The sequence below is a fragment of the Mandrillus leucophaeus genome, unplaced genomic scaffold (genome assembly GCF_000951045.1).
Source record: "Mandrillus leucophaeus isolate KB7577 unplaced genomic scaffold, Mleu.le_1.0 Scaffold503, whole genome shotgun sequence".
Classification (NCBI taxonomy): Eukaryota; Metazoa; Chordata; class Mammalia; order Primates; family Cercopithecidae; genus Mandrillus; species Mandrillus leucophaeus.
This window is the reverse complement of record NW_012105399.1, coordinates 329,629-353,913: the sequence shown is the minus strand read 5'-3', so window position 1 is coordinate 353,913 and position 24,285 is coordinate 329,629. Positions and strand designations below refer to the sequence as shown.

Genomic DNA, 24,285 nt, shown 5'->3' with positions numbered 1-24,285 from the left:
AAAATGTCTTCTAACTAAGATGTTATTTTATTTTACATATTTCATGCAAAATAAAAAATACAAAGTATTTAGAACAATGTAGGCACTCAATAAATGTTTATTAGTTAACATAAGATCTGGTAAGGTAAAATTTAAAATGCAAAATGTTTTAGCTCATAATCCTAAATATTTTATTTACCTAGTTTAACAAACACTGTTATAAAAAATAAATAGTAAAGAACAAATATTTAATGAAACACAACAAAAACCGTTATACAGGAACTAGAGGGATGTAACAGTAAAATAATGCCACAATCCTAATTTTAAATTTCTAACTCAAAAATAAACTTTTGGGTGTTTCTGAGTATGCAGTAAAAAAATTTCACAGAAATTCTGGGATACATAGTATCTCAAAGTTTTTTTGTTAATGAAGAGTCTAACAGGGAAGGACTTCTGGTATAGTGAAGTTAGGAGATCCAGCAAATGCTTTCCCCAAAAGGCAATTATAAATCTGGAGAAATCTGTCAAAACCACCATTGAGGGCTCTGGAAATTGACTAAAAGCATAAAGCAAATGCAACAGTGGCTACTGAGAAACCACGGAACCACAGGTAAGAACTATGCAAGTCTGTGATGTTCTTGCCTCGGTTCTTCCCAACCCCCATGCCAGCTGGGTGGTGACAGTAATTACATAAAGGCAAGGCAAGTCTTGAAAACCAGCAGGTTCACTTTTGAGGAGGCTAACATGATTTGGATTGAAGCACAGAAAAAAATAAAAATCCACCCCAAATATTATTGTCAATAATAGTAGCAATCTCAGGGCCAAACATACAGCAAGGAAAAGTGATGGCTCAGCACAACTGAAGCTGCAGTCAGGAAAAGACCAGACAGTAGGGAGATCCAGAAAAATAACATAGCCACAGGGGGTCTTCATAAAGCTCACTACCCATCTATGTAGGGACCAGAGAGGGGTCAAGCTATCCACGAATACCTGGCAAACCATGAGACAGTGCCCAGGCACGGAGGAAATTCGAGACTTCAGAGGAAAGTAAAAGCCAGGGCAAATTTTAAAACAGCTGAGACTTTGAAAACACATTTAAAAATCATCAGCATTAAAAGGAAAGCATATAATGCACAGGCGTTTAAGCACAAGCAATGACCGAGCACTGGCTGACCACAAAGCTATGCTGACACAGGTCTAACCCCTACATAGCCTGGCTTAAAAATAAAATTAAAATTAAATATTGGGCAAAGATATCAGCAGTCACACACTTCACAGGAAATGGACTCCACAGATTTACTACAGACTAAACACATTAACAAAAAGTGCTAGTTACTAAACACACTAACATAAAATGGCAAGAATCCTCAGGGAGAAAAGAACATCAGAACCTAGGGTTCTATAGTATATTATCCAAAATACAGATTTTCCAACAAAAAAAAAAAAATTACAGGACATACAAAAACACAGGAAACTATGTGACCCAAACATGGGAGGTAACCAGTCAATCAAAACTATCTGTGAGGGGACAAAGATGTTGGACTTGGCAAAAACTTCAAAGCAGCTATTAAAAATATGTTCAAATTATCAAAGGAAAACATGATTAAAGAATTAAAAGGACTATGACTCATGAAATAGCAAATATAAATAAATCAAAATTCCTGGGTGAACCTTCAAAACCTAAATATATGTGGCCAGGCGCGGTGGCTCACTCCTGTAATCCCAGCACTTTGGGAGGCCGAGGCAGGCAGATCACGAGGTCAGGAGATCAAGACCATCCTGGCTAACAAGGATGGTCTCTACTTAAAAAAACCCCGTCTCTACTTAAAAAAAAATAAAAAATACAAAAATTAGCCAGGCATGGTAGCCGGCACCTGTAGTCCCAGCTACTCGGAAGGCTGAGGCAGGAGAATGGCGTGAACCCAGGAGGCGGAGCTTGCAGTGAGCCGAGATTGCACCACTGCACCTCCAGCCTAGGCGGCAGAGTGAGACTCCATCTCAAAAAAAAAACCATAAATATATGTACACACACACACACCCTCTAAATCTCTAATTAAAAAAAAAAAAACTTCCCACCTAAATTCCACTCCTAGTATATCTAAGAGAAACAAAAATACATATCTGCACAAGAACGTACATGTCAATATTCATAACAGCACCATTCATAATAGCCAAAAGGGGAACAATCCAAATATGCACCCACACACATTGTAGATAAACAAAATGTGGTATATCCATAGCCACACAAACGAATATTACACAATCACAAAAAAGAATAAAGTACTGACGCATGATACAACATCAATGAACCATTAAAACATACTACGACATGGAAAAAAAAAACACAGTTTCATTCAAAATAGCATCATAAGATTAAAATGCTTACAAATAAGTTTAAGGCAAGAAGCTCCAGACTTATACCCTGAAAATTACAAAACATGGCTTAAAGAAATTACAGAATATCAGGCCAGGTGCAGCAGCTCACGCCTGTAATCCTAGCACTTTGGGAGGCCGAGGCAGGTGGATCATGAGGTCAGGAGATCGAGACCATCCTGGCTAACATGGTCAAACCTCGTCTCTACTGAAAATACAAAAAAATTAGCCAGGCATGGTGGCGGGCGCCTGCAGTCCCATCTACTCAGGAGGGTGAGGCAGGAGAATGGTGTGAACCTGGGAGGTGGAGCTTGCAGTGAGCTGAGATGGCACCACTGCACTCCAGCCTGGGCGACAGAGCGAGACTCCATCTCAAAAAAAAGAGAAAAAAGAAAAAAGAAAAAGAAATTACAGAATATCTAAATAAATGTAGAGTCATTTCATTTTCATGGATTGCAAGATAATATTGTTAAAATGACAACTTTCCCCAAACAACTACAGATTCAATACAATTCCAATCAGAATTCTGAGGAGCAAGCCAAAATAGCTCAGCTGGGAAAGCATCAAACTGGAGGATTTTAGCAGGTGTTTCCAATACCTTCAGCCAGGTGTGGTGACTCACACCTGTAATCCCAGCACTTTGGGAGGCTGAGGCAAGAGAATTACTTAAGGCCAGGAGTTCAAGACCAGCCTGGGCAACACAATGAGAACCTGTCTCTACAAAAACTTCAAAAATCAGCTGGGTGTGGTGGTGCATGTCCCAGCTACTTGGGAGGCTGAGGTGGGAGGATCCCTTGGGCCCAAGAGTTTGAGGTTAAAGTGAGCTATTATTGTGCCACTGCATCCCAGCCTAGGTGACAAACATGAGACCCCAATTCTTTAAAAAAAAAAAAAGTAAAATAATAAAATAATTTTTAAATTCTATGAGAATTTTTTGTTCACATGGATAAGCTGACACTAATAATTTTTATGGAAGTTCAAATAACTCAAAATTGTCATAACAATTTTGAAAAAGTAAAGTAGGCAAACTTACACTAGCTGACTTCAATACTTAAAAAGCTACAGTAATCAAGACAGTATCGTATTAGGATAAGAACAGGCACACAGATTAATAGAACTTATCAATAGTCCAGAAATAAATCATCATATTTACAGTCAATTTATTTTCAGCAAGAGTCCCAAGGCAATTCAATGAGGATAGTATTTTCAAAAATGATGCTCAGAATATTAGATATACACATACCAGAAGATGAATTTAGACTGTTCCTTCACACCATATATAAAATGAACTAAAAATGAATCATAGACCTAATTGTAACATTAAAACTTCTAAGAATAAACACAGAAGAAAATCTTCATGACCCTGGGATACTCGAAAAGTCCTGGGTATGACAGGCATAACCCAAAAAAGAAAAAAATATATAAATTATACGTCATCAAAGCTAAAAGCTTTTGTGCTTCAAATGACACCATTAAGAAAACTAAAAGGCTACACAGATTGGGGAGAAAGTATTTACAAATCACTTATCTGATAAGACTGTTTATACAGAATATATTCAGAACTCTTACAACTCAGTGACAACCTAATCAAGAAAATGGGTAGATTTTAATGGACATTTCACCAAAGATATATTTAAAAAGCATAGGAAAACATGCTCAACATCATTAGCCATTAGGAAACTGAAATTAATACTATGGTGAAATACCACTGCACACCTGCTAGAATGGCTACAGTTAAAAAAATCAGACAATACCAAGTGTTGGTGAGGTTGTGGAACAACTGATAAGTTCAGACATTACTGGCTATTTTCCATTTGGAAAACAGTTTGGCAATTTCTTAAAAACGTAAACTTACCATAAGACCCAGCAATTCCTCTCCTCAGGAATCACCCAAGAAAAATGAAAACAGGCCGGGCGCGGTGGCTCAAGCCTGTAATCCCAGCACTTTGGGAGGCCGAGGCGGGTGGATCACAAGGTCAGGAGATCGAGACTATCCTGGCTAACATGGTGAAACCCCGTCTCTACTAAAAATACAAAAAACTAGCCGGGCGTGGTAGCGGGCGCCAGCTACTTGGGAGGCTGAGGCGGGAGAATGGCGTGAACCCGGGGGGCGGAGCTTGCAGTGAGCCGAGATCGTGCCACTGCACTCCAGCCTGGGAGACACAGTGAGACTCCGTCTAAAAAAAAAAAAAAAAAAAGAAAAGAAAAATGAAAACATATATCCACACAAAGATTTGTATGCAAATATTCACAGTAGCATTAGTCATAACAGCCAAAACGTAGAAACATCCAAACATGTCCATGAATTTATCAATGAATGAAGAAAATGTGGTATTATCTATACAATGAAATACATTTCACAACATAAAATAACAAAATACTGATACATAACATGAATGAAGCTCAAAAACATTATGCTAAGTAAAAGAAACCTATATACATATGTTGTGAACAAAACACTCATATATTGTGTAATTCCATGTATTTGAAATGATGAGGAAAGGCAAATCTACAGACAGAACAAGGTGGTTGCCCCAGGCTGGGATGGAAAAGGGGATCACCATAGCAAGCAGACACAGAGGTGAGGTAATGGAAATGATCTAAAATTGGATGCTGGCCAGGCACAGTGGCTCACACCTGTAAACCCAGCACTTTGGGAGGCCGAGGCAGGCGGACCACTTGAGGTCAGGAGTTCAAAACTAGCCTGGCCAACATTGTGAAACTGTCTCTACTAAAACTACAAAAATTTGCCAGGTGTGGTGGTGCACTCCTGTAATCCCAACTACTCAGGAGGTGGAGGCAGAAGAATTGCTTAAATCCAGGAGGCAGAAGTTGTGGTGAGCTGAGATCTTGCCACTGCACTCTACCCTGGGCAACACAGCGAGATTCCGTCCCGGGGGGAAAAAAAAGGAATAAAATAAAATAAAATTGGATGTTGGTGACAGGTGCAAAACTCTATAAATTTACTGAAAATCAGTGAATTATACACTTAAAATTAGTAACTGTACTAATACTAATAAATAACCAACCAGTGAAGAGTATGGGATGGAAAGGTGTAGATAAAACAAGTTTAGCAATATACTGATAATTTCTGAAACCAGGCAATGGGTCATAGAAGTTCATTATACTATTCATTCTACTCTTACATATGTGGTTTTTTAAAGTAAGTAAAGTTTTGTAAGCAAGTGGCTATATGGTCATTTGCATGTGGCATCATCAACGTCTCTAAAGAGAAAAATAAACTATGATACTATAGCACACCCTGTGAATTAGCTACCCCAAACCTTCCCCACAACCTTCATCCATGATCAGAACTAGAAAGCTAAGAGTCACCTTCCCAGACTCCTTCAAATTAAGGATGGGCATGTGACCCAGTTCTGGCCAATGAGATGTTAAGAAGGACTATCTCTAGATCATGTTTCTGAGAAAGCTTTTAAAAACTGGCATGTTTCTTTTGGCCTTTTGCCTTTCACACCCAAACCCAGAAACCTATGTCATTGATGACATTACTGAGCTCTATACCAGCCCTGGACTACCTTCCTCACTCATACATCTTGTCATATGAGAAATAAATACCTTTTTTTTTGTTCAAGCTAATGGAACAAGTTGTTTTTTGTTTTTGGTTTTTTTTTTTTTTCTTGCTTGCTTTATTACCTCTATTTAAAATGACTGAATACCACTGTTGTAATATTCCCAAATCAGTATCCTGTTCCTGCCTAGCACACTGTTAAAGATAGTTCTAAGATACTTTCCAAGATTAGTTTGACTTCTCTTAAACTGTCCAACCTTTCACAAACCCTGAAACTGACAGTCTCATTTCCCAGTGACTTCCAGCAATGATTACAATCACCAATTCCCAGATCCAGAAGAAATAACAAAGAACACGTAACTTTTACTTAAATTGTTTAAAGTCTTCAAAAGGACTTCCATAATGCCTAATGTCTTTTAGCCATATGGCATGTGGTAATTTGCACGACAGCTTTTCACAATTTCTATAAAGCAATATTCTTGTTTAATAATAAAGTCTTTTTCCATAAAAAACATACTCCCTGACACATAGAAATAATTGTAACAAAGAACAGCAAAGAGCTAAATACTCTATCAACTTGACTTGGCTTTTATCCTAAAGATCTGCATAGGGCCATAGGCAGAAACCACATTTATTATCTCAGCCTAATTTGCAGAATGGTGAAAAATTAAGCAACACGGTCAATCATCAGAAATGTTATTTTTACTCTTCTATTACTATCATTATTTCTATTACTGTAAATTTGCAATGTCTTTCAAAAGAACTTTCTTCAGTAGATGAAACAGATCATAAAAAATAAATTCCTGGGTGACGAAGCACTGGCAAAAATAAATAAATAAATAAACAAACAAATAAAATAAATAATCTGTGTAGATCCACTAAAATCAGAAAAATTAAATATTCCACCTTTCATACATATCACTGGTTATATAGTCTAAGAAATTTAACTTACACAAGTGAGATTTTAGTTAAAGAAGTAAAAACAATTACAGCACAATCACTTAGATTTCTTTTTTTTAGAAGGCTAACTCAATGCAACAGGAAAAATGTGGTAATTAAATACAATGATATCAACTGACAACATATATCGATTCAGTTCAAAATAAATTAGAAAATTATTATTAAAAATGGTGGGAAAAAAAGAAAACTTAAAAGAAAGCATCACATGTCTAGGAACTTAAAACACTAATATCTAATGATCTTCAGCAATATAATTTGCACTGGTCTGCTCTCTAAAACTGTGCAGTTTTATATTTTTGTTATATTTTTATCCAAGACAATACAATTATAACAAATTTAATATAGACTTACAGTGGCTTATATTCCAAGAGTAATCTGCCACTGAAAGACACTTCAAAAAGTGAAGGTAAGTACTGGAGTTTCATGATACTTCATTTTTTTAACGTATTTCAATCATGACAGAGTGAGTTAAATAATCTCTAAGCTCTTTGCATCAATTTTTTAAGATCCATGAATCAAAAATACTCAGGAGTCTGACGCAACAGGAAGCTTGAGCCCAGGGACTCAAGGCTGTAGTACGCCATGATCACACCTGTCAATGGCCACTGAACAACAGGCTAAGAAATAGAGCAGAACCAGTTCCTTTTAAAAAAAAAAAAAAAAAAGCATAAATTTCTAAACAAGAAATAGGAGATATGCCATAAGCATTATTAAAGAGCTATTAATTTCTACTTTTATAGTGAATAACAAAATTCAAAAGTAAATGGTATTTTTTATTTTACTATACTATGAATTACAAAACAAAAGTATTTAATAAAATAGAAAATATTCCAGAAAGACTACCAAACCTTGAAAAAATCTTCAAGCTGTTTACTATTGTAAAGAGCAGGAATATTGGCAGAGAACTGTAGCAGGTCTTCAGCACATTGTCTTCTCTCTTCGATAACAGTTTCATCAAATCGCCCTACAATTAAATAAGAATCAACTCTTAAGGGAAGAATGATCAAAAACTGGTTTATGATAGTTTATGTCCACAGATCAGAAAGTAGCAGCAGGCCTATCACTTAGTTGCTTTGCTTATTATGCAAACTTCTGAAGTCAAATCTAATCTCTACAATTAGAATCAGCAGTACTCTCGCTAGAAAAGAAAATGTTTCTGATAAAACAAGAGGCAAAGGTGTCAACTGATAAATAAACGGTATGTTCATAATTTAGAGCCTGTCAATTTAAGAAAGTTACCATTGAAGAAGCTGGTGATTTGAAACTAAAGTTGAAAAGAGAATTTTAAAGAAGTGAAATGGTTTTCTATAGTAATCTAATACTGTAATTACTCATATAATTTTCCCTTTTCTACTCTTTTTGATTTATAAAGGGGCTGAAGAGAGGAAATTATGAGAACATCTGTATTATCAGTGGGGTCAAAAACCTCAGCTTGAAGCAAAAAGCTTTTATGCTAAATTCCATGTGTGATGCTGTCAGCATACATAACAGCATGCTTGTGAGAAAAAAAGAACACACATACAGCACCAGCCAGTTCTGCTTTACAAGGTGATCAAAAGGTGGTTTCCATAGAATTTTTAAATGATATATACAATTTGAATGCTGATAAGACATTTTCAAATATGATCATTTTGTAGTCCTCTTAGATTAGATTACCAGTTGACATTTATCATATGCCATGTATCATACTGATTGCAATAAAAAAATACAAAATCGGAAAAGTAGCATCATCACATACTTAAACATTTTAAGTGCCTCTGCAGAGTATTAACAGAAAACTGAGGCATAAAGAGATTCCTAGTTATATAGGCAAGGCAAGTGCCTATATGACTGGCAAGTGAAACTGAACCACTAAAATATCCTCTGCCCAGTGTGTCTCATGCTTATGGTTAAGTGTCTATTTCATGATAACTAAAAGGATCTGAGTTCAAATATTACCTTTATCATTCACTAGCTGTAAAATCTCAGGCAGATTATTTCCTTATTTGTAAAATGTAGGAAATGAATAATGTACTTAAGGTTCCCAGTTCCCTGCCAGGCACACAGTAAGCATTTAACAGCATATTACAGTTCTTTGAATCTTCAAGTTCTATCATAGTGACTAAAATACAGAGCATGCTAGCAAACTTTTATTGACTGTGTGAGTGAATAACAAAAACTTTTAAAAGTCATGTAAAAATAAATAAATAATTGACTTAGAGTGAAATGTTATCACAGACAATCTTCTTTTTTTTTTTTTTTTTTTTTTTGAAACACAGTCTCACTGTGTCACCCAGTGATCTCAACCTCACTGCAGCCTCAACCTCCCAGGCTCAAGCAATTCTCCCACTTCAGCCTCCCAAGGAGCTGGGACTACAGGCACATGCCACCACAGCCAGCTAATTATTTTGTAGAGAGAGGGTCTCACTACACTGCCCAGGCTAATGTCGAATTCCTGGATGCAAGTGATTCTCCCATCTAGGCCTCCCAAAGTGCTGGGATTGCATTGCAGGCATGAGCCACCATACCCAGCCTATAACAGGAAATCTTTACAGTGGATCCATACACAATCTCTTAGGCAATGGTTCATGGATGGGCTCCAGAGACAATAATCTCACAGAATTCCATGCATATATATATATACACAGGTGCATTTTTCTAAGGATAGGGTCTATAACTTTTACCAGTGTCCTGAAAGAGCCTAGGACCAAATAAAGGTCAGCAGGCAAGTGGCAGCCAATTAGAGGATTCCTAACATTCTGTATACTGCTTTACTTACTATAGAATAGGTTGTCCACTGCTATCCAAATATGTGTTATTGCTTTCTTCCTCAATTTTTATTCAAATGGGTACATGACAGCCCAGGGGCGGGGGCGGAGGGGGGGGAACTGTAATTGCCAGCTTGCTTTGCAGTTAGGCATACACATAAACTAAGTTCTGGCAAACAGCATATAAACAAGTTATACTGTAGCTTCCCAGAAATCTTTTTAAAAGACAAATGACATACAACCTCTCTCTCCTTTTCTTCTTCGTCCCTTCCCCCTTCCAAGAAGAACCAAGAAGTGGAAGGTTAAAAATGACACAAACAGGGTGCAGTGGTGCAAACCTATAATCCCAGCTTCTCAGGAGGCTGAGGCCAGAAGGATCACTTGAGCCTAGGAGTTCAAGTCAGCCTGGGCAACATAGCAAGACTACATCTCATTAAAAAATGACAGGGCAACAAGACAGGAGCTTGGATTCCGGGTCACTGTGCAGCTGCCACGCTTGAGGCTACCTCCAAACCTTTTGCCATGAGGAAGAAATTGACTTCTATCTTAAGTTTCTCACAAATAACCAAACCCAACATAATCCATTATGCTACATTTGTTTTTGTTAGTTCTCAGTTCAAGTGCAACAATTAAATTCAACCCTCCCAATAACAATACCAAATCTAAAATGACACTACTCACTTACCTATCACTAATATTATCTAGAAACAAATTTGCAAGAGCCCCAATAGGTAAAACCAATTCTCTGGCTTGAAAACAATCTAAATGAGTTAATCTTAGGAAAAAATCTACTGGTCAGCTAGATTAAATGCTCATTATTCCTTATTTTGCCTAAATAAGAAAGTATGAATCAGTGTTTATGATTATAGTACAACATATTTATCCCTTAAAAAAGTAAATTCAAGTGCCTATAAATTAATATTAATAATTGCGTAAATATCTAAAAGCTTAGAACAGTAACCCAGAAAATGCACACATTATTTTATGCTTCGACCCACTAGACTACCTGAGAATATCTTTAAATGCATTAACTACTTGTTGAGAAATCTTAACGAAAGTGTTCTTAATATTTAATAGTACCCTAAAAAGATCTTATTTCTATCTGAAACAAATACAAAAAAAATTAGAGGCTTTAATCTTCCCCATTCAGCTAAAGTAAAACACTTAAGCAATGGAATAAATGCCAAAAGCATATCTTCTTGTACTTCTATTGATTTATTGTTTCTATTCCACTAAACTTTGACAAGCAGATATGAATTGAGACATTTTTTTCAGAATAGTGCACAACCAAAAATAAAGCGTTATGCATTAAATAAGCTTCAATTACATTGAATCCTATCATCAGAACAAATACGATAAAGGAACATGCTCATTTCTTTGTTCCTAAAATACTTCAGAATAACAACAGAAGAATGGTATTAAGTGGGCAAAGGACATGAACAGACACGCACTTCTCAAAAGAAGACACACAAGCAACCAACAAACATGAAAATATGCTCAACATCACTGATCATCAGAAAAATGCAAATCAAAACCATAATGAGACACCACCTCACGCCAGTCAGAATGGCTGTTATTAAAAAGTTAAAAAATAACAGATGCTGGCGAGGTTGCACAGAATAAGGAATGCTCACAAACTGTTCGTGGGAGCATAAATTAGTTCAGCCCCTGTGGAAGGCATGTTTGAGATTTTTCAAATAACTAAAAATAAAATTACCATTTTACCCAGCCATCCCATCACTAGGGATATACTCAAAGGAAAAATAAATTGTTCTACCAAAAAGTCACCTGCACTCTCATGTTTATCATAGCACTATTCATGATAGTAAAGACATGGGATCAATCTAGGTGCCCATCAACAGCAGACTGGATAAAGAAAATGTGGTACATATACACCATGGAATACTACACAGTCATAAAAAAGAATGAAATAATGTCCTGTGCAGCAACATGGATGCAGGTGGAGGCCATTATCCTAAGTGAATTAACACAGGAATAGAAAACTAAATACCACATGTTCTCACTTATAAGTGAGAGTTAAACACTGGGTACACATGGACACAAAGATGGGCACAACAGACATTGAGAACTCCAAAAGTGGGGATGGAAAGAGGGAGATAACTGTTAAAAAACTATCTATTGGGTACTATATTCATTATTTGGGTGGTAAGTTCATTTGAAGCCCAGATCTCAACACCACACAACATACCCAGGTAACAAACCTGCACATGTACCTGCTGAATCTAAAAAGAAACAATGTTTTCCCGTTTCCTGATAATAATAAAATTTTTAAGAGACCATTAACACATGAATTAGACAAACAACTGACTGGGAGAAAACATTTGCAAAACATCAAACTACTGGTATCTAAGATATACAAAGAACTCCAGCCCCACAAAATAGGCAAAAGATGTAAACAGATACTTCAGGAAAAAAAAAAAAGGATGTATCAGTGGCTAATAAGCATGTGAAAAAATCTTTAGCCTATTAGTAATCAAGGAACTGAAAGTTAAAACCACAATAAGATACCATTGCACATGCCCCAGAATGGCTAAAATTAAAAAGGCTAATAATGCCCAATGTTGGTAAGAGTGTGAAGCAGCCAGAAATTTCATACATTGTTGATGGGAATATCAAATGACACAAGCACTTTTGGAAAGTCTCTTAGTTTCTTATAAAATAAAACATACACCTATCTTATGATCCAGAAATTATATTCCTAGCTATTTACCCAAGAGAAACATATATCCAGATAAAGATGCTTATCATAGACTTACTTAAAAATCGCCCCAAACTGGTAATATTCCAGGTGCCCATTGACAGGACAGTGGATAAACAGACTGTGGTACATTTAAACCAAACAGCAATAACAAGGAATGAACCTCTGATGAACACAATAGTATGGATGAATCCCAAAAACATGTTGCAGGAGGGAAGCCAGATACAAAAAGTTTGTACGGCATGATTCCATTTACAATCCAGGACATACAAAACTAATATATAGTAGAAAAAGTTCCTTCTAGGGAGCTTGAGGGCAAGGATTGACAGGGAAGGGACAAGAAGCAAACTTTTAGGTGTTGGTAATGCTCTATATCTTGATAGGGGTTTGGGTTATATAGATATATGTTTGTCACACATATGATGGGACACTTAAGATTTGTGCATTTAACTGTATGTAAACTTATCTAAACAAAATGTAAACAAATATGGAACTCTTACTAATGATAATATATTAAAGTATTTATGAGTGAAGGACACTGGTATCTGCACTTCATGCTGAAATGCATAAAAACAAGACAGATTATGGAGAGATATGTGATAAAGAAAATATAGCAAAACATCACTGTACACATCTTTCAACTTGCCTACATGCTTGAAAATTTTCACAATAAAATGTTGTGTAAATAAAGTCCACCACAAAGAGAAAAAATAGTACTGGTAGCATAAATGAAAAAACACAGATGAATTTTAATGAAATAATTTCTACAACTAATATATTTAACAAAGACAACCTAATTTGAAAATTTTCAAAAAAGTAGCAGCAAGATTCAATAGACATCCTAATGACAGACAATAACCTTGCAACTACTCTGTACTTGTGTTTCCTTCAACATAATCAAAATTTCACTTGAAAGGCTGTGACAACATGAGAAATCATAATCAGGTGCTTCTCCTACTGCAGCTTTGAATTTCCATTCATAGTACCAATGTTTATTTTCCTGTGAACAGAGTAGAAAAATTATAGGTAAACACAGAAAATGCAGAACAAATTGTTCCCAAGGTTTACTGTGCAACATTATATACCTCATCTTATTGAATTTCAATTTACTGCTCTTCACAGATACTGCATTTTTCACAAACTGAAGATTTGTGGCAACATTTTTCTAACACCATGTGCTCACTTTATGTCTCTCTGTCACATTTTGGTAAATGTCACAATCAAACATTTTCATTATTGTTATATCTGTTGTAGTGATCTATGATCAGTAATCTTTGGTACTGGCATTTGCAATACAATAACATTGTTTTGAGGCACCACAAACCACAAGAATATAAAACGCAAACTTAGGTGATAGATGTTGTATGTCTTCTGACTGCTCCACCAACCAGCTGTACCCAATCTCCCTTTCCTCAGGCCGCTGTATTCCCTGAGACACAATAATATTGAAAAGACGCCAACTAACCTCTACAATGGCCTCTAAGTGTTCAAGTGAAAGGAAGAGTTACAGGTGTCTCACTTTAAATCAAAAGCTAGAAATAAGGCAGGGTGCAGCGGCTCACACCTATAATCCCAATAATCTGCGAGGCTGAGGTGGGCTGATCAGTTGAGCCCAGGAGTTTGAGACCAGCCTAAGTAACAGGGTGAAACTCCGTCTCTACAAAAAAAAAAAAAATTAGCCAGGCATGGTGGCACATGCCTGTAGCATGACTGTAGTCCCCTGTAGTCTCAGATATTCAGGAGGCTGAGGTGGCAAGACGCTTGAGTCCCAAAGGTCAAGGCTGCAGTGAGCCATGATCATATCACTACACTCCAGCGTCGGAAACAGAGCAAGACTCAGTAAGGAAGGCATAACACAAACCAAGAAATGTTGAAAGTCAGGCCTCTTGCACCAGTTAGCCAAGTTGTGAATACAAAAAACAAGTTCTTGAAAGAAATTAAAAGCGTCATTCCCATGAACACATGAATGATAAGAAAGTGAAGCAACCTTATTGCTGATATGGAGAAAGTAAACCAGCTCTAACATTCCCTTAAACCAAAGCATACTCCAGAGCAAGGCCCTAACTCTCTAATTCTATGAAGACTGAGAGAGGTGAAGAAGCTAAAAAAGAAAAGTCGGAAGCTAGCTGAGGTTGGTACATGAGGTTTAAGAAATGAAGCCATCACCGTAACATAAAAGTGCAAGGTGAAGCGGCAAGGGCTGCTCTGTAGAGGCTGCTTCAAGTTATACAGAAGATCTAGCGAAGATCATTGACAAAGATGGCTACACTAAAGAACAGATGTTTAATGGAGACAAAACAGCCTTCTTTTGCAAGAAAATGCTATCCAACACTTTCATACCCAGAGAGGAGAAGTCATGCTTGGTTTCAACACTTCAAAGCACAGGCTGAGTCTTCTGTTAGAAGCTAATGCAGCTGATGACTTTAAGTTGAAGCCGATGTTTACTGACCATTCTGAAAATCCTAGGGCCTTTAAGAATTAGGCTAAATCTACTCTGCCTGTGTTCCATCAACAGACAAAGCCTCAATGACAGTACATCTGTTAATAGCATGGTCTATTGAATATTTTAAGACCACTGTTGAGACCCACTGCACAGAAAAAAAGATTCCCTTCAAAACAAATTTTTTTGAGACAGTCTCACTCTGTCCCAGGCTGGAGTGCAGTGGTGTGATCTCAGCTCACTGCAGCCTCTGCCTCCCGGGTTCAAGTGATTCTCCTGCCTCAGTCTCCTGAGTAGCTGGGATTACAGGTGCACACCACCATGTCTGGCTAACTTGTATTTCTAGTAGGGATGGGGTTTCACAGGGCCAGGCTGGTCTTGAACTCCTGACCTCGTGATAGACCCACCTTGGCCTCCCAAAGTGCTGGAATTACAGGTGTGAGCCACTGCGCCCTGCCCCTTCAAAATATTATTGCTCACTGACAATGAATCTGGTTCACTCGTAGCTTTGGTGGAGATGTACAAGGAGATTAATGATGTTTTCATGCCAGGTAACACAACATCAATTCTGCAGTACAAAGGATCAAGGAGTAATTTTGTACTTTCAATCCTCCTTATTTACCTATATATTTCTGTGTGTATATAATATATATAAGCCTCTCCTTCACCTGCAATTACCCAACATTGATTTATTATTTATTATTTAAGAAATACATTTCATAGGCTAGAGATGATATACAAGTGATTCATCTCACAGATCTAAGCAAAATAAGTTGAAAACCTTCTGGAAAGGATTCACCATCCTGAATGCCATTGACAACATTTGTGATTCATGGGGGAAGGTAAAACTATCAACTTTTTTTTTTTTTTCTTTGATACAGTGTCTCGTGCTGTCACCCAGGCTGGAGTGCAGTAGTGCAGTCTCAAATCACTGCAACCTCCGCCTCCCGGGTTCAAGCAATTCTCCTGCCTCAGACTGCCGAGTAGCTGGAATTACAGGCAAGTGCCACCACGTCTGGCTAATTTTTCACCATGTTTGCCAGGCTGGTCTCGAACCCCTGACCTCAAGTGATCCATCTACCCTGTCCTCTCAAAGTGTTGGGATTACAGGCATGAGCCACCACACCTGGCCAACATTAATAAGATTTTTGAGGTTGATTCTAACCCTCATGGATGACTTTGAGGGGTTCAGGACTTCAGTGGAGGAAGTAACTGCAGATGTGGTAGAAATAGCAAGAGAACGAAAACTAGAAGAGAAGCCTGAAGATGTGACTGAATTGCTGCAATCTCATGATAAAAGTTAAACGAACAAGGAGTTGCTTCTTACGGATGAACAAAGAAAGTGGTTTCTTGAGAAGGAGTCTATTCCTGGTGAAGATGCTGTGAACACTGTCGAAATGACAACAAAGGATTTTGAATGTCACATACACTTAGTTGATAAAGCAGTCACAGGATTTGAGAGGACTGACTCCAATTTTGAAAGAAGTTCTACTGCAGGTAAAATGCTATCAAACACCATCACATGTTACAGAGAAATCTTTTGTGAAAGGAAGAGTCAATGGATGCAGCAAATCTCATTGTTGTTTTATTTTAAGAAATTGCCACAACCACCACAACTTTCAGCAACCACCACCCTGATCAGTCAGCAGCCATCAACATGGAGACAAGACCCACCACCAGTAAAAGATTGCCACATACTGAAGACTCAGATGAAAATTAGCATTTTTAGCAATATAGTATCTCTTAATTAAGGTATGTATATTTTTTAAGACATAGTGCTACTGCACACTTAACAGACTACAGTACAGTATAAACCACAACTTTTATATGTACTGGGAAACCAAAATATTCTGTATGACTCACTTTACTGTGATGGTCTGAATCCAAATCTACAATATCTCTGAGGTATACCTATATATTTGTGTGTGTGTGTATAATATATATAAACTACTCCCCCACCCCCAATCACCCAACAATGGTTCATTAAAAGCTGTGGAGAGGAGGGAATTAAATCCAAACATTCTAACTAAGCTCATTAGTCACTAGAAATAAAGCCTCTCTGTTTGATTTATAACCTGTTCTGGAATCCTCCCTATGTTGTTTTTATTATTTAGAACAACTCCTAAATAGCAGAGTTTACAACTTTTTTAAAATGCACATGTTAGTCATCAAAAGCTAGTTCATGGAACTAAAACTTATACTTGACCAGTATGAAATTATCTAGAAAAGCGTAACGCTGACGAATCTTAACTATATCAAAAGTTCATTAACAAAGTAAAAAGAAAGAGAGGTCAAGATTCTCTGCATTAAATTCTCTCTAGCCAAACTGCACCAGGAACATACTTGTAGTTAAACAAGCTGAATTTATTACTTCTTGCAACTAAGGAGAATACATACCATTGGGAACACTGGGGCATTTCACCAAGAGGGTATCAGAAAGGACTTACAGGGCTTTGGACTGTGTTAGCTACTTTTGGGAAGAGTTCAAGAACGTGGGGTTCTGCCCTGGATTGGACGCTGTCAGGAAGTGGAGGTAATCCTATGATTCTCTCAATTCTAATTCTATGATTCTATGATTTTTAATATACCTTACTATGAAGCAGGAAAAATGAAGCAAGGCTAAGGCTGATTTATAAAGAAGCAGTAGTCATTCATTATAACCAGAATGAGGATATTTGATCATTTTTGTGACTTGAACGATGTTTATGTTTTTGTCTGTGTTCAGACACGACTACAGGATGGTCTTGTTTTTGTTGTCATCCAAGGACATGGAGTGATCTTGTCTAATGTTCATGTTCTATGAAATTGTTTGTGTTCAATCGGAGAACAACACAGCCTAACTGTGAATTCCAGGCCAACTCTAAGAAACACCAAGGTCAAACCAGCATAGTGCCTGGCCAGTTCTTAGCTATTGGGAGCTGCCTGTCTCTTTCTCACAGGAAGTCATACTCTGATGACAGATATAACAAACAATGATCTATTCATGAGAAAACAATCAGACAGACATAGCTTGTGAAACTGACAAAACTATTGTTCTACGCTCTTTAAAAATGTCAGTGTTATGAAAAATCAAAAAGAAAAAAAATAAGGACTATTCTAGATTAAAGAAACAAACCAAGAGAGGCATGATTATGAAACAAACAAAAAAAACAAGCTAAAAGGGACATTTCAAGGACAGCTACAGAAATCTGAAGATGGACTGCCTATTGTATAATATTGCATCAATGTTAAATTTCATAGGTGCAATATGGTATTATGATCATAGCAGAAATATGGGGAGTAGGCATGAAATATCATAATGTCTGCATTTTATTCTCAAATGGTTCAGGAAAAAATGAGACACACACATAGAGACTGAAATGCAGAAAACGTGGCAAAATGTTAACAATCCGTGAATTTGGGGAAAAAAAGGTATATATGTGTTCACTATACTACTCTCTTGGTGGGGGGTGGAGCATAAATTTGAAATTTTGTCAATTTAAAAACAAAATGGAGAAAAATACATGAGTTAAGTGCTATACTGATGAGATGAATAACTAGGAAGGGTGAACAGCTAACTTAGCTGAAAAGCAGCATGGCAAACTTCCTAGAAGAGACATCTTCTGAAAGCCTAACCAGAAACTCCACAGTGGAGCAACACAAAACTAAAGAAGGAGACACAAGAGAGTAAGGCATGTTAGGGAATGGCAAACTCACTGAGCAACAGGTAATAGCTAATATTAGCTGATAAGCGTCTAGCATGGAGCTAAATATAATACAGATATAATTGTCACAACAGTAAGGTATTATCCTTACCTTACCAATACTAGACTCAGATGTTAATTTGTGTAAGATCACACTGGTGGTAAATAGTTAACAAAAGATATGGGTCTAAATCTATCTGACTGCAAAAAATAAGTACTTCTCACCATACCATTAGAACAATAACTACATCAGCTCGATGATATGTAAAATTACAATAGGACTCCTTTGCTGCTGAAGTTTACTTACTAATGTAAGAGGACCTATAAAAAGGTAGATGATTGGCTGTGTGCGGTGGCTCACACCTGTAATCCCAGAACTTTGGGAGGCTGAGGCAGGCGGATCACCTGAGGTCAGGAGTTTGAAACCAGCCTGGCCAACATGGTGAAACCCCATCTCTACTAAACTACAAAAATTAGCCGGGCACGGTGGCAGGCACCTGTAATCCTAGCTACTCAGGAGGCTGAGGCAGGAGAATTGCTTGAACCTGGGAGGCGGAGGTCTGTCTCTTATACACATCTAGATGTGCAGTGAGCCGAGATGGCATCACTGCACTCCAGCCTGAGTGACAGAGCGAAACTCCGCCTCATAAAAAAAAAATTAACAACCAACAATTCCTTCCACACAACCACAGCTGCTGCCCACAAGGTTCATTACAGTTATCAAATATTACAAATGGACTGTACCATTTATTAAAAGAGATAAATTGCTTACTTATTAAGATTAATAAAAAACTTTCATTCTGTAATATGGAAGGATGTGGAGAAAAGTTTAAGATAATCCATTAGCAGCTGATAATAACAGCTAAGAACTTCAACCAATTTAAAAGCCAGTCTCTTTCACCCAGTGACAAGCTTCTTTTTTAAGAAGCCAGCTATGTATCCTCCAACATTAAAGATAAATGTGCTACATTCCACAGTATACAAAGTGCGATGCAAAAAGTAAAAATATCCCTCCTACCATTCCTTCAGAGGTGACAGACACTATACAAATGTGTATAGGTATGACTCAAATATGTTTATTTACACATACACAGGATCTCACCAAACATCATTATATGCAACATTTGTTTTGTTTAGCTTAAAAACATATCTTGGACATTGTTCCACACAAGTGTCTTTTTTTTTTTTTTTCTTTTTTTTTGAGACGGATTCTCACTCTGTCGCCCAGGCTGGCGTGCAGTGGCGCGATTTTGGCTCACCGCAAGCTCTGCCTCCTGGGTTCATGCCATTCTCCTCAGCCTCCTGAGTAGCTGGGAGTACAGGCGCCAGCCACCACGCCCGGCCAATTTTTTGTATTTTTAGTAGATACAGGGTTTCACCGTGTTACCCAGGATGGTCTCGATCTCCTGACCTCGTGATCCGCCCGCCTCGGCCTCCCAAAGTGCTGGGATTACAGGAGTGAGCCACTGTGCCTGGCCCATACAGGTGTATTTCAAACGGCCCCAGAATCCTATTACTTGGCTAAATTATGGCACATCCATATAATCATAGATTGAAAAACACTCAATTTTCAGTTTTCTTCTACTGAATGCTGCAATAAACACACTGTGTATGGGTATATATGTGTGCACACGTGTTCTCTACGAGTCATCCACAGACTGCAGGTAGTCCCTGAAGGGCCTTTCAGGCAATCAACAAGGTCAAACCATTTTCATAATAATACTACAAAAGCAGTTGCATTTTTTTATTGCACTAACATTTGCACTGATGGTCTAAAAGCAATGGTAATAAAACTGCTGACCTCTTAGCATGAAATCAAGGCAACAGCACCAAAGTAAACTTACTTGCATTCATTATATTCCTTACTGCCATTCACTCATACTAAAAAAAAAAAAAAAAAAAAAAGTCATGCCAGTTTCACTTCGAATGTCCTTGATAAAGCAGTAAAAATTATTAACTTATTAAATCTCAACCCTTGAGAACATTTCTTTTTTAAATTCTGTGAAATGAAACAAACTATAACTATTCAGATTTGGATATCTGACAGACATTTTCTCAAACATAAACATGGGGCTAACAATTCGAGGAAAATAACCAACAGTATTATTATCAGTGATAAAATTCAAGCTGTCAAACCACTGTGAGCTTGACAGCTTCCCAATACTTTAAAATTTCTTCCTTAGAAATCTGTGATGATATTAATGATTTTTAACACTATATAATAAAATGGGTAAGCATTTACAAAATCTGCATAATTCAGGAAACCAACATTTTTCAAATGACCAATACGTGATGTTACAAACTCATGCCCAGGTAAAAGATATATTCAAATCTAAGACAGACAAATGGATTGTAATGTAACAAAGTACAAAAGGTTCATTTATAGGGTTCTGATTCCACAATGCAACTAGCCTTCATGAAATTACCACATATCGTTTTGGTGTATCAAAGAATACCTTTAATTATCTGAAAATGGTATTAAAACCCTCCTCCTGGGCCGGGCACGGTGGCTCACGCCTGTAATCCCAGCACTTTGGGAGGCCGAGGTGGGCGGATCACAAGGTCAGGAGATCGAGATCATCCTGGCTAACATGGTGAAAACCCGTCTCTACTAAAAATACAAAAAAATTAGCCAGGCATGGTAGTGGATGCCTGTAGTCCCAGCTACTCAGGAGGCTGAGGCAGGAGAAAGGCATGAACCCAGGAGGCGGAGCTTGCAGTGAGCTGAGATGGTGCCACTGCACTCCAGCCTGGGCGACAGAGCGAGACTCCCTCTCAAAAAAAAAAAAAAAAAAAATCCCTTTTTCAACTGCATTATCTGTGTGACCCTGAATTTTACTCATCTACTTCAACCAAAACAACGTATCTCAACAGGCTGAATACAGAAACAGATATAAGAATCCAGTTATCTCCTTTTAAGCCAGACATTAGAGATTTGTAAAAATGTAAACCAACAGTATTCTTCTTGCTATTTCTTTTTTGCTTTGAAGAATCATGTTTCATAAAAAGGTCCTTTTATGTTAACATGTAGTATATTTTTTAATTTTATTTAATACATTTTTTAAAAGTTCTAGTATGGTAAATATTAATAGCTATAACCCATATAAACAACAGTCCTTTGAAGTCCTCAATAATTTTTAAGAATATAAAGAGCAATTCTAAGACCAAAACATCTAATACTCATTGATACATATCTCCCATGTAGACATGAGAATAGATGTGTATAAAAATTAATTAAAAACAGAATAGAAAAGGTTTATTTCAAATTGCCCTCCAAAGAAACTGTGTGAATTTATACTCTTCCTGTTATATATCTATTGCTCCATACTAGGTACAATCAAACATTTTAATTTTGGCCTTGGGATTGACTTCCGATGACATCATCACCTATAACTACTCTACCTTTTAAATCTTAACTTGTACTTTTATTTTGCTCAATTTATTTTTCAAGTATTTATATGTCAGGCAGAGTCCTACATGCTGAAGATACATTCATAAAACCGAAGCAGTCTCTGGATCACGCAGCTTAGGGTGTTGTCATGGAATCAAAGAGAAACAGAGAAAATTATAATTAAAGAGCAAAGGAGGATTCTTACTTTTAGAACACAAGAAAACAATACTGGCTGTAGGTTAAGAACCATGATTCTTAAAACTCCTCAGACTGATGACTTCTTAAAATTATCTTCATCTTCACATTTAGAGTGCCACAAGTCTTAAAAACTTGACAGTGAGGATACCACATCCTGAAACAGTTCTCTTTCTCAACTCTGGATCCAATGCTCACTTCTTCAACCATGGACTCTAAGTTTCTTAGAGGAGCTGTTTGCATCATGATATCCTCAGTGCCAATTTTTAGAAAGCTTCTTGAATTAAATGTGCCCATAAAATTTCTAGATAATTGATAACTGGACTGAAACTAGTCAAAGATTATTAATAGCTACATGATCCAGAGACTGCTTCCGTCTTATGAATGTATCTTCAGCATGTAGGACCGTGCCTGACATATAAATACTTGAAAAATAAGTTGAGCAAAATAAAAGTATGAGGTAATAGATTTTTGGCATGTAAACATGCTTGCCAGGCACCTTAACAGCAAAATGGGGCCAGGCGCGGTGGCTCACGCCTGTAATCCCAGCACTTTGGGAGGCTGAGGCAGGTGGATCGCCTGAGGTCAGGAGTTCAAGATCAGCCTGGCCAACATGGTGAAACCTCGTCTCTACTAAAAATACAAAAATTAGCCAGGCGTGGTGGTATGTGCCTGCAATCCCAGCTACTTGGGAGGCTGAGGCAGGAGAACCGCTTGAATCCGGGAGGCGGAGGTTGCAGTGAGCCAAGAGTGCGCCATTGCACTCCAGCCTGGGTGACAAGGGCGAAGCTCCATCTCAAAAAAAAAAAAAAAAAACAGCGAAATGGTGGTCAAAAGCAGTAGTAGTTGCAATGGCAAAGAGCACATACATCTTTAAATGGGAAAGGTATCAAGAAAAAAAAGTAAGGAACCATTGATATTGGATAGTAACTAAAAGAGAAAACAGAAATGTGAAGCACCATGGAGTATAAGATTAAAGGCCATAAGCAGGCAGTCACATGCTAACAGCCTACAATAGTAAGAGTTCACAAACTCCCTAATGCTTGGTAGGGGAACAGAATGGATTGAAGACCCCATCAAAACTAATGGCTCTACTGCTATTGACCTGTTGCCTACATCCCTCAATTGCTTTCACATAAGAAAATATAAATGCTTTTCTTTCTATTATGTGCCCAAGTTACTGCTACTACATATATCTCAAGATATTAAAAAATCATAAATTGTTACTATTAAATATTTGTTAAAATTAAAGAATTGTAGCAATAAGCTTTTGATGATCACTTCATTCTGGCACAAATGCCACTGACGTTGCTATACTATGTAAGATTCTCTGTATCTTGTCCCCAAATCTCAAGGAGGTGTAAAACGTAAAACATTCTGAGGAAGCAAGTGTCGAGTTCAGTGACTATTGTAATCCTGCAATCAGCCTGGAGACACCTCTGTTCCGTGTAGACTACCAGCCAATGGAAACAGGTCATTCAGAATCACTTCAGATCATTCAGAACTCCTCCTAAATCACAGTATCAATATAGGGTTCAACCAAGAGACAGAAACCACGCAGTAATTTGAACACGGAAAAGTTTAATATTAAAAAATGAGGCCAGGCGCAGTGGCTCACGCCTGTAATACCAGCACAGCACTTTGGGAGGCTGAGGTGGACGGATCACTTTGTGCTCAGGAGTTCAAGACCAGCCTGAGCAACATGGCGAAATTCCGTCTCTACTAAAAACACAAAAATTAGTTGGGCATGGTAGCCTATAACCCAGCTACTTGGGAAGCTGAAGTCAGAGAATCGCTTGAACCCAGAGGTGGAGGTTGCAGTGAGCCATGATCACACCACCGCACTCCAGCCTGGGCGACAGAGCAAGACTCCATCTCAAAAAAAAAAAAAAAATTTTTTAGTCATGAGAGTGGAGTAACAATAAAGGTAAAAAGAGAACTCTGAAGAATATCCTAGGGTGAGGGAGAATACCCAAAGAAGGAACAACTTAGAAAGGGGAACTCTTCTCCAAGGGTGGGATTCGGATCTCTGTAGAGAAGGTGTAGCTGCAGCCACTGGATGGAAAAAAAGTTTGCTAGGTTCCCTGGGCCAACCTTGAACCACAGTTGCCAGAAAAGCAGGAAAGACTCCTCCAGAATTCAAGCATGCCAAGGCTGGCAGGTGAGCACACAGTCATGGTGTGAGGAACGAACTCACCAGCAAGATAATGCAAGTCCTGGGGTACCTAGTATCTGCAGTGGGAAGACCACAGGAAACAACTTTCTGCGG

The 24,285-nt window shown here is 37.7% G+C and overlaps 1 protein-coding gene across 5 annotated transcripts in view; it reads right to left on the bottom strand.

The window, feature by feature from the left end:
• RPS6KC1 (ribosomal protein S6 kinase, 52kDa, polypeptide 1) overlaps nt 1–24,285 on the bottom strand; it is a 211,512-nt gene that overhangs the window by 151,122 nt on the left and 36,105 nt on the right. For all 5 annotated transcript variants that reach the window (XM_011996156.1, XM_011996155.1, XM_011996152.1 and 2 more), the window contains one exon: nt 7,690–7,805. Coding sequence is in view for 2 of the 5 variants with exons in the window: in XM_011996152.1 (XP_011851542.1) it covers nt 7,690–7,805 (116 nt within the window). In the remaining 3 variants the exon portion in view is untranslated. The remainder of the gene's footprint in view (nt 1–7,689; nt 7,806–24,285) is intronic.